General features: G+C 37.7%; 1 protein-coding gene across 1 annotated transcript in view; it reads right to left on the bottom strand.

Moving 5' to 3' along the window:
- Nucleotides 1–3,953: 3,953 nt before the first annotated feature.
- Nucleotides 3,954–11,884, bottom strand: part of LOC149070003 (uncharacterized) — an 85,082-nt gene continuing 77,151 nt past the window's right edge. Inside the window, exons 26-27 of the mRNA XM_089250202.1 lie at nucleotides 11,555–11,659; nucleotides 3,954–4,998 (exon numbers count right to left, since the gene is read on the bottom strand). Coding sequence (XP_089106328.1) covers nucleotides 4,555–4,998; nucleotides 11,555–11,659 — 549 coding nt within the window. The 3' untranslated portion in view covers nucleotides 3,954–4,554. The remainder of the gene's footprint in view (nucleotides 4,999–11,554; nucleotides 11,660–11,884) is intronic.

Raw genomic sequence — 11,884 nt, 5'->3', positions numbered from 1 at the left:
TATCGTGTAGGGCCCCCGCGAGCCAGCAGAAGTGCCGCAACACGACGTGGCATGGACTCTGCTAATGTCTGAAGTAGGGCTGGAGGTAATTGACACCATGAATCTTGCAGGGCTGTCCATAAATCCGTAGGAGTAAGAGGGAGTGGAGATCTCTTCTGCACAGCACGTTGCAAGGCATCCCAGATATGTTCAATAATGTTCATGTCTGGGGATTTTGGGGGCCAGCGGAAGTGTTTAAAGTCAGAAGAGTGTTCCTGGAGCAACTTTGTAGCAATTCTGGACGCGTGGGGTGTCGCATTGTCCTGCTGAAATTGTCCAAGTATGTTGGAATGCACAATGGACATGAATGGGTGCAGGTGATCAGACAGGATGCTTACGTACCTGTCACCTGTCAGAGTCGTATCAGGGGTCCCATATCACGCCAACTGCACACGCCCCATAACATCACAGAGCCTCCACCAGCTTGAACAGTCCCCTGTTGACATGTAGGGTCCATGGATTCATGAGGTTGTCTCCATACCCGTACACGTCCATCAGTTCGAAACAATTGGAACCGAGACTCGTCAGACCAGGCAACGTGTTTGCAGTCCTCAACAGTCCAATGTCGGTGTTGTTGGGCCCAGGCAAGGCGTAAAGCTTTGTGTCGTGCAGTCATCAAGGGTACACGAGTGGGCCTTCGGCTCCGAAAGCCCATATCTATGATGTTTCGTTGAATGGTTCGCACGCTGACACTTGTTGATGGCCCAGCATTGAAATCTGCAGCAATTTGCGGAAGGGTTGCACGCCTGTCACGTTTAATGATTCTCGTCAGTCCTGTTCTTGCATGATCTTTTCCCGGCCGCAGCGATGTCGTAGATTTAATTTTTTACCGGATTCCCGATATTCACGGTAAACTCATGAAATGGTTGTACGTGAAAATCCAAATTTCATCGCTACCTCGGAGATGCTATGTCCCATCTCTCGTGCGCCGACTATAACACCACGTTCAAACTCACTTAAATCTCGATAACCTGCCATTGTAGCAGCAGTAACCGATCTAACAACTATGCCAGACACTTGTGTTATATAAGCGTTGCCGACCGCAGCGCCATACTCTGATTGGTTCCATATCTCTTTATTTGCATACGCATGCCTGTACCAGTTTTTTTGGCTCTTCAGTTTATATATATTACATTTGAAGATTGTTGCCATTTATTTTTTGCAAACTAGGGATGAATGAATTACTGTGGGGAAAAAAGTTTTGCCAACAACAAAAAAATAAATATGTGGTCAGAGGTGGCGCCGCCAAAAAAAGGTCTCATGTGAGGGTAGAGATTTTTTTCTCAGGCCACCCGTAACCCCTGCTAAAACTATATGAGTACCACAAAGGGACTATATGGCTCCCATTTTATAATTGCTCATCTAGTGCCTTTACATTTAATTTGTAACGATACAAAACATGCATGAATGAAACATGCGTGAATTTTGACAACCTGCATGTGTTTACCAAACATATTACTTGAACGGTACTAAATTACAATGCGACATAATATGCATTTATTTAAGTTATCACAATTTTTATACATTCACTTAATCACATGAAAAATTACAAATTTACTTAAAAAAAAGAAATTTACATTGATGTATATTATAGTATTTACACATTCCAATAGCGATACACACACAATAAAACAAAGATCCCACTAAGTAATAACCCCCACCCCCCTGCTTACTTCCTAACACAAAATGGTTTACGGCAAAAGCTCCAGTTCGCGAATAACACAGAAATAACTATTGCTTCCAATACACCAGGGCTTGACAAATCGGGAAAAAAACGTTTGTACGCCAGCAAAATCTTTCAAGAGCCAGGCATATATTCCTACTCACCCAGAAAAACGGCCAAAAATAAAAGTTTTCTTAGCTTTTTAGAGACTTCGCAAGGAAAAGTCCCTGGTGTGCTGCATACTTGGAATTTCGGAAATGGATGAATAAAAATCTACTGGATGTATTTATGCAAACACCCAACCTCTCCCCCCCCCCCCAATATAGAAACAAATTTTTGAACAAAAAAAATGTGACTTATACACAAGTATATATGATTATACACATTTTCACTCACAGCAAGGGCCCTAGGTTTTTTGAACAGGGTGACTCTCAAGTCGTTGACCCCTATAATAGCACGGGGTGCCACTCTGGGAAGGACAACAAATCTAAGATGAAAAGGAGAAAAAATTTTAATCACAAAAAGAAATTGGGGGAAAATTTCCCTGGAAAAAATTCCTGTCCACCCCAGGAGGAAAACAAATTCAATATTACAGCGCAAAAAAAATTATTGAACAAAAACAATTAGGGAAAATGATTTCTGTCCTCTAAGAGGGGCGTCAAATGAGGTGAAAAGGCAAAAAAAAAAAAAAAATCGTTGGGATGGGGACAAATTGTGATATGGATGCAGAAGGCACAATAAGTCCCACATGGGTAGAGATTTTGTCTTGAGCTGCCCTGGTTCCAAGGGCTACACAGAGTTAGAATAGAATGACTTAATGAACTTAATTACTTTTACCCCATCGCCAGACACACCAACATAAATCTGAAAAAAAAACACCCTATAATGCCGTCAGTCTACAATTTAATAATCACAGGCAAAACATTTTTTAGGTATAAAATTTGTTTTTGTTTTTTTCAGTTCCTATACGGCGAACTGGAATTCGTCAAGCCCTGCAATGCAACCTAATGTTCAACACCTTTCTACAAACAATCAACAATCATTTCAATCCCCCCGATAATAAACTAGAATAAAATAATGATAATATCGATATATTAAAAAGTTCTGTTACAAACTGTAACCGATGAAATTTATCCCAATATTTACAAATTCTGAAGCTTCCTCTTTCCAAACACTGAAGGATATTTCCCCATAACATATAATACACTTGCCCCCTACATAATATTATGCATATATACATTTCAAATTAAAACCTGAGAGGATGGAAGTCTTTTGCAGGTAGATTATTGTACAATCAGTACCGATGCTGTAAAGCATGATCTGAAACTTTTCTATGATATTTGGTGCAAATAGTTTATCTGACCAAATTTTTATGATAGAAAAAACTGTGAGCTCATCCTATAAACACTATTTTATATATACCATTTGGGGGACAAAAAAGCAGGTCACAGACTTTTTTTCAGGCAAATTCTTCAAAAACAGTTTTCTCCCTCCCAAAGTTTTTTCAATTGTGATCAAAATTCTGCAGATACAATTGAATCCCATTATAACAAACTCCAAAACACTAGAGAAATCACTGTTATAATGAAAGTTCGTTATGAAGGAATTCAAGGTTTTTCTATTGTTCCTATGTAAACTTATCTGGGGATTAGAAAAGTGTTAATTAAAACTATATTTTTTTTTCCGCTATAACGGTATTCGACCATATACAATTTTTTTTTTTGGGAGTCCGAAGGACTGAGTAAAAAACAGAGCGTCTCTGACAAATCTGTTAGACTTAGCAGCTGTAAAATGGTGGCATTTAATCGGATCTCAACTGTATATTCTTTACAGAAGTAAATATTTGGTTTCTAATGATTTTCTGCGCAGGTCAGGAATACTAAAGCACATTCCAGCCGAAACTGCACTTAATTTGAATTCTTAAAAAAAACCATCTATCTCCAACATTCAATACTACAAGTAAAACATGCAGCATTCCTAGCTGAATGATGAAAAACACCTGTTAGTCAATAATTCATTTAGGACAGGGTAAAAAAAAAAATTTCCTTTAAACCTGTAATTTAAGCTGAATCTGAAAAATGATAAGTAATCATCCTGTAACACAATGAAAAACAAATTTAGAAACTATCACATACGGTGTGAATATAAATACATTTAAAGCAAGAAAATGTATCTGTCAATCACAATATAATATAAATGGAAAGTGAAATCTGGAGATAAATTAAAAAGAAATTTTTGTAAAATAGGTATATTTAAAGAAATAAAGATTTTAATTTGCTTCAACCCTCCACACTGATATGATAAGACAAAAACATCATTTGCTTGAGTTGCAGCAAAGTTGAAACACTTCATAAGAAACTTAGTTTCTTTTTGTACTATATGAGAAACTGATAGTACTTCTGGTCAATACATAAAAACCACCTGCCTACGTAAGGCGTTAGAAAATATACACCTCTGCTTATTTCAGTTCAATTCACTCAACTACAATGTAACTAAAACAAGCACGATACCAAACACAACAGTTTTTATTCTCCTTCTATATAGACATGACTCGCACGTCTGAAGAAGAGTAAGAACACAAAATTTTTTCTTGGATGGTATGTAATGAAAACATTTATATACTTGATGGGAGATACGACTGTCACATTAACCTGATCACAACGGTAAAGAATGAACTCAGTTTAGTTCCACCCAACAAATCTTTGGGATTTAAAATACAAATTCCTAATAAAACAATTCTAGAAAGTCAAAGTTTCATAAAGTTTCCAATTATAAATATTCCCCCCTCACACAGAACAAGTTAAAAATAAATAATAAAGTTTTGAAAACACATTCAGCAGTTTTTTTTTGGTTTAAGATATTTCTGTTATCTTAACACTCGAAGATGATGATGACGACGACGATTGTGGTGGTGCAGTTGCAGACGAACTTGCTGGTTCCTCTTTTGCTTCGTCAGCATTTTCTTCTGCTTCCACAACAATAGGAACAGAGTTGCTAGACACAGTTTCTTTTTCATCTGTCACATCCACTATGACAGTCGATTGCATGGGTTTTGGTACATTTGGACGAGGAACGAAATTGATATTTTGGGGATTCCCAGGGGCGAAAAAATACCTCAGCCCTGACCCAAACGCTTGATGATAATTAGTATATGCGGTAGAGTAATTTCTCGGCGTGGGAAATCTTTGGAACATCTGTTGACGAGGATTCATATGGATGAAAAATTGTTGTTGCTGGTTTGTGCTGGTCCCGCCTGATGGTCCCATATTCTTTGTCCTTTGTTCTCTTTCGATATCCTGGGGTGAAAAAAAATGATTTATCAAGAGATATTTTGAAGGATATTTGGAATTGCTCTTTTCTTCAAACTGAAGATTGAATAGTCCCTATATAACACAAACGTTCATTCCATGCACTTTTTTTTTTTACAAAAACGCTCACATATTTTTGAAACAAAAAAGGCTTTCGTGGCCATCGTGTAAATTAGAATAAAATGTAAAAGTTTTCGGGTTTTTTTTGGCCTACATGAAGTACAGTTTTTGTCCTTCAATGTTTCGTTTGCACGATTGGTGAACATTTTCAAGAAAACCCAAAAACTTTAAATTCAATTCACATATTTTTGTTAACTTACTCTAAAACAAATATTTTACATAACACAATTTTTTCAAAGGAAGAAAGTGATTAGGTAAAACAAAGAGCCCATTGAATTGCAATAGTAAATGATCAATGTGAATTAAAAAACCTTTCAAAGAGCAGCAGTTTTTGACCTTCTTACTATGCTACATATATACAGCCCCTTTTCTCTCCCACACTTCAATTTCAATTCTCGCAATTCCCCAGTGGGCTTAAATCATTTTCTCTTTGAATAATAATTATATATGGTATCATAAAAAACTTTCCATCTCCCACCACTTCTAGTTAAGTACTGTCCAAGGGACTGCACCTTATAGTTCAAAAACGATGGTATCTGTGCCAAGATTTTACTGATTTTTTGCAGGAAGCCCTCCCACCCCAGAAGAAAAAAAAATGATGACGCCCTTTTCCCTGAGAATATATATATATATATATATAAATAAAACAATGCATGTTCTGACTGATTCATCATTGCTGAGCCGAAATCACTCTGAAGCTATATTTATAAAATTTGGTCTGCAGTGTTATTTCGTAAGGGGCTGTTCAAGTATTACGTAAGCAAATTTTTAGTCATTTTTAACCCCCCCTTGTCAGCAAAATTTCGTCATCAGTTCTGCCCCTCTAAATCCTAACACATATTTTCATAAAGGGTGGTTGATGACGTAAGCATTATCCAACCCCCCCTTGTCATCAAGTCAGCAAATCGGACCCCCCCCCCATCGTAATACTTGAATGACCCCTAATGTAAGAATTCATTAAGGAATTTTTTGAAATCAGCCTATTGGGGGGGGGGGGGTTTAAATGTTACATAGAGAAATCCCATCAAGCCGAAACGGCTAAAGCTATAATTATGAAATCTGGTGGTTTTATTTCATGAGTAAAAACTAAACTAAGAAGGGATTTTTTGAAATTCGACCCCCCCCCCAAAAGACTGTCTTAACGGGGGGGGGGGGGGGGTGTAAAAGGTTACATAGAGAAATCATGCTCAGCCAAAACTGCTGAAGCTATAAATATGAAATTTGGTCAGTATTACATTTTACCAAGATGTTATTAGTCAGTATATTACATTTTATTTTTACCCACTTAGAGGCTGAAAATTCAGCCCTCAAGAAGGGTCATGAAACCTTCAAATATGGTAAAGGGGGAATCATAGCGAGTAATTCTCAGATTACCAAATCCACATGAGCGGAGCCACAGGTAACAGCTAGTGCATTATAAACTTGTTTCTAATGACTTTTGACTTCAGAATTATGATTTTCAGTGGAAACAGAAATTTTAATAAAGTGAACATAGTTTAATGCATAGTTTCCCAAACTTTTTGTTCCATAGCCTCCCTTCTTCAAAGACCTTTTTTTCACATCACCCCCCAACTCAATCCAACCCATAGGATCCTACATTAAACCTGTAGCTCCTATCACTGCCCTCCCTGCACTATTCCATATTACCCACATCGGGAAACCACTGGTTTAATGCAATCATATTGGGCTTCAGGATTTTTCATAACAATAACTGATCGATATCTATCTGAAACAAACCCAGATGTAAATATGCTGGCCATACATCCTGTAATTTATGAAAAATGAGACAGCTCTAGTTTACCCCCCCCCCCCCACAACTAGTTCCAAACTGTCCAATCACGCTATTGCATTCAACTGACTCTTTTTCGGCAAATTTTTATAGATTTTTCCAATTTTAGCTAACTTTTTTTTTTTTTTTTTTAAATTCAGCCATTGCGAGGATTTAAAATAGAACTTTTAGAAACTGAAGGAGACTTGTTTTTAATTTCCACTGTACAAAGTGCATTGCAAATGTAGTGCCGTGTATATGGGGGGAAAATCATAGAGGCTACTACAGCCTGATGAGGGCAACATGAATGGATAGCAGAATTATTTGTCAACAAGGGAGAAAGGTATCATTCCATATAATCTGCAACAGGCAGATAGTGACAAATTAAAGGGGGGGGGAAATGTCAAACTAAAACAAAGCTTGAAAATGCTCAAAATAAAAAGTTTGGGAAGGTAAAAAATATATATATACCATATATACTCATGTATAAGCAGAGTTTTTTTGTAGAAAAATTTGTTCCTCAAGTGGGGGGGCCTATACTCGGGCCAGTTTTTGATGAGATAATATCGACCCCCGCAATCAGTAGTAATTTTTGTAGCAGTGTTCGAGAAACCGATATTATTGGTATGGGATACGTTCAAACCCCCACAGAACCGATAATGCCAAAGCCGAGTCAAAGAAATCTAAAACATCATTGGCTTTGATACCATGTGGGCTAACGTCGATTATACAGCCTGAAGATGTGAGCATCAATAAGCCTCTCAAAGACTATTTGAGGGATTTGTGGATCGAATGGATGAGTTTAGATGATAAAGTGGTGCTTTGAAGAAAACTGACATTGGCCTGGTGTGCCAATGGGTACATGAGGCGTGGAATTCCTGTTTCCGCCAAAATTATCATTCGATCCTTCAAAAAATGTTGCATCAGCAATGCGATGGAAGGAACTGAAGATGATATCTATCCTGTTTGAAAGTGACAATGGCGATGAGACAGCCCAGATGAGGATAAAAACGAAGATGCCGCACCTTATGATGATCTGATGGATTATGATGAGCTTGGAGACTCAGAAGAAATGGTTTAAAAAGTTCTAATTATTTTCTATTGTAAATTTCCACAAGCTATTCATTTTGCATGAAAATATACAAATTTTTTTCTCTGAAATGAATGAATTTTTTTGGGGGTCGGCTTATACATGGGTTTTCAATTTATTGCAGTTTTGGTGGTCCTGAAGTGGGGGGGGGGGGGTCGGCTTATATACGAGTATATACGGTACATAAACCAAAATCCAGATAAACCCTTAACAAAGTTTTTTCTTTGTTATGATACAGGGTTCAGCACGAATCATGGCCTAGGTGAAAAAACAGTATAAGCACCCTTCTTGGCCATGGCGCCAAGCAGTGCCAAGTCTAATGTAACCCCGAGAAAGGGAAACAAAAAAGGTTTTTTTTTTTACCGCTCACCTGTTTTTTTCCCCATCCTGAACGGCACAGCAATAATCCATTAGAAATAATCCTTGATGCACATGCACACGTGAAATTATTCTTAGGACACAAACACGCAAATAATCCAAAATGCACTGTTCTTGAAGTTAGTAAGCCTCGCCCCAACAGAAGCCATTTAACACCGTTAAGAATTAAAAAAATCGGTGCTGAAACGTGACTGCGAGCAGAACATCCTGCAACAACACGCGATGGAAGTGAAACGACACGTAGTTCAGCAATGCATTAGCGCAGAAAACGTTTCGTCCAATCGCTAACAAGTGCATGCGAATATGCAAATCAGTGGCTGCACCTGTAGGCCGAACTTTGTTGGGCCCTCGCCCCCGGCCTGTAATTATCAACTCTGTTTGCACCACAACCAGAAACATGGCAATATTATTTCATTAAGCAGGATACATGGCAAAACTATTTCACTAAGTAGGAATAAAGCCCTAGCAGACCGAGAAGACAGTATAATCCAGTTGAGGCTGAAGGTAAACAAACGTTTCCGAGGTGCCACAGTTGGCGACTATCTGAAGGGGTCTAAACTGCATCCCACCCTAAACCAGTTTTGAAATTGTTTGGGTTTTTGAGAGAAAAATTTGTATAAATATATATTTTTCTTTTTTTTACACACAACATACACCCCTGCAAAAAAAACCACATTTACTCCTTTACCCAGAAGCAGTATAATTTTGGCCCCTCCCCCCGTAATTTTTAACAGAAAAAGAGACTCTGCGGCCTTCCCCGGTAAATTTCTCATGAATCTTATAAGCACCAACGTGGAGATTTTTTTTTTGCGCCAAAGAATCACCGTTTTGTGGTGGTCAATTCAAGATGGCTGACAAAAGGCACATTAAATTACAAAAAATATATATAATTTATAATATGAATCAGCCTAATATGCAGCAATATGCGGAAATCGATAGAAATATGTATATCGGGAAATATGGAAAATTAGGATAAAATGAACACAAAAATCGATTCAATGACATACAGGGTTTATAAATGAGGTTGATACAGAGTTTATGGATGCTGTTGTCAGGGCTACCTATTTCAGCGTGAAAAAAAGTAGCCACATTAGCGCCGACTCCTCTTGTATTTTTCAATGAACAAAAACAGTGAATTCGCCCCCACCTGGGGCACCCAATTTACCATGGCCGTAACACGATATTTTTTCTGGAGGGGAAACATAATTTTACTGCCCCTTGTCACTGTAAAATTTGATAATTTTGCAAAGGAATTTATTGCCTTTTCCTAAATATATCATTCCATCAAAAATGTCGTCTGAGGCATTGCCCCCCCCCCCCGTTTTGGATCTGATCACGGTATGTAGCAACCCGGGCCGCAAGTACGAACAAAAATTTACTATCGTCCGGGGCCGGTATCCATTTTTTTAACGGAAAAAGAGTAAACTCTGTACCCTTCCTCGTTCAACACCAGTGGAACCAGATCCCCGCCCACTCCTATTGCGGTCATAACAGCGACTCGAGACAAAACGTTTTAATAACTTCTGAGGTCTAAAAAGGGGATTTTTTTTAGAAGAAAGGAATTTGGCCCTTAGGACTAAAACTTTTTAAAACAAATAAATAAAGGATCAATTTTAAAATAAGATGAAAATGAAAGAACGAGTAAGCACGTGGGGAAATCAGAAAGAATGGTAGTAGAGGAGGGGGAAAAATTCTTTATTGTAAGTACGCCTTTTATGCTAATTTTTTTTTGACGGCTTTTCCATAAAATGACGACTCTAACCAAGGAGCTTTCTTTCCAAGCACCTTGAAATCAAGTTATGCTGACGTCACACAGTATGCTCCCGGGAAGATAAGATGCCTTCATATATAGAGGTTCTACTGGAAGGGAGCTAACAATCGCAGTTCAATGAAGGGAGGGTGAAAATTAGCGACCTTAAACCGGTAAAGTTCCTCCTTAAAGAAAAGAAAAACACTGACAGCAGAAAAGCGCGCGAGACCGAGGTTTTTTTGCTAAAAAAAGTGGAAAAAGTACCCTGGGCCTGCAAATATATAATAAAAGTGACTAGTTTCTAAAAAAGTGACTTAGTGGAAAAAGTGAAACGTGCAGAGCTCTATACTTATCTCGTCTGTATTTGCAGAAGTGATAAAAATACCAAAAGGATAACATTACACAGGGTGTTGCCTTGAAGTGTTGACAAACTCAGAGGGGTGATATTAGGAATCAAGAGGAACAAAAATTGCTATAAAATGGTGTAGCAAACCATGTTTAGTCGATGATTTCAAAAATACTTATGAAGGGTGTGACGCTGAGTGGGACAAAAAGGCCAATAATAAATAGAAAAAACATTTATTTGACAGCATGATTACAACACAGCCTGTGGTGTAAAATAAAGTATAATGATAAGTACAAAAAAGTAAAATAAATAAGTACAAAAAAAGTAAAATAAATAAGTACAAAAAACCATTTGCTTGACAGCATGACTAAAATACAGCCTGTGCAACACAGTTCAATGTCAGAAAGCAGTCAGAGAAATGATTACAGGAGTTGTGCAAAATTGCAGTCCCATTGGTCATTGCACAGCACAAACCGTGATGGAGTAACAACGATTGTTGGAGATGCGCTCAAAGATATTATGATGTGAATGGCCAACCCGCCATTCACAAATATAAATAAATAAATATTAAGTGTACTGGCAAGGTCTACCACAGCGACGATGATTCATGCTACGAGATCCTTCAGTGTCTCCACAGGCATCTGATACATGAGTGATTTAAGGTGTCCCCAAAAGAAGACGTTCAAGGGATTTAGTCCAGGGAGCGTAGAGGCCAAGCAACATGTCTGGCGCATCCAATCCACTTCCAGGGATATGTAGCATGAGATGGTTACGTATCACAATGGAAAAATGTGCTGGTGCACCATCATGCATGAACCACATGTTCTGCCGCACTTTCGCCAGTACACCCTGCAGCAAATCCTTTTTGTCCCACTCGATGTCACACCCTACATAAGTATTTCTACGATTTTCACTGACTAAACATGGTTTGCAATATCTTGTTTTATGACAATTTTTGTTCCTCTCTCTTGATGCTTAATATCACCCCTCTGAGTCTGTGGCCACTTCAAAGCAACAGCCTGTATGCGATTTCAATAAGCAGCATCTTTTGTACTGGAAATAAAAGAAAGGAAAAAAAAAACAAAAACAAACCTTTTGAAACTGATCACAGTATCTACTAATTCTCTCCAAAGCTCGCTCAAGATTGTTAAGTAAGTTCTGCATTGGAATTGGAAATGGTAGAGATTTTGACACAAACTGAAAAATTCAAAATATAAGTTTTACTGATTTCAGTAACATTTTATTACGATGCTGGTAAAAATTCATTTAAAAAATAATGGGCATTTTCCACATCAATGCAAAAAATGTGTTTGCAATAGAAATTTTTATGTAAACAGTCAAACATGCATAATTTTGTAATGAAATACACAATAAAGAAATTTCATTGTATTTTGTAAAACCAGATAAGTGGATAAACTGTGC

This window comes from Pholcus phalangioides, unplaced genomic scaffold (genome assembly GCF_987345545.1).
Source record: "Pholcus phalangioides strain wild (caught in Gottingen) unplaced genomic scaffold, Ppha-v1.0 ptg000022l_1, whole genome shotgun sequence".
NCBI lineage: Eukaryota > Metazoa > Arthropoda > Arachnida > Araneae > Pholcidae > Pholcus > Pholcus phalangioides.
The sequence above is the reverse complement of the archived record's forward strand: the minus strand, read 5'-3'. Positions and strand labels throughout refer to the sequence as shown.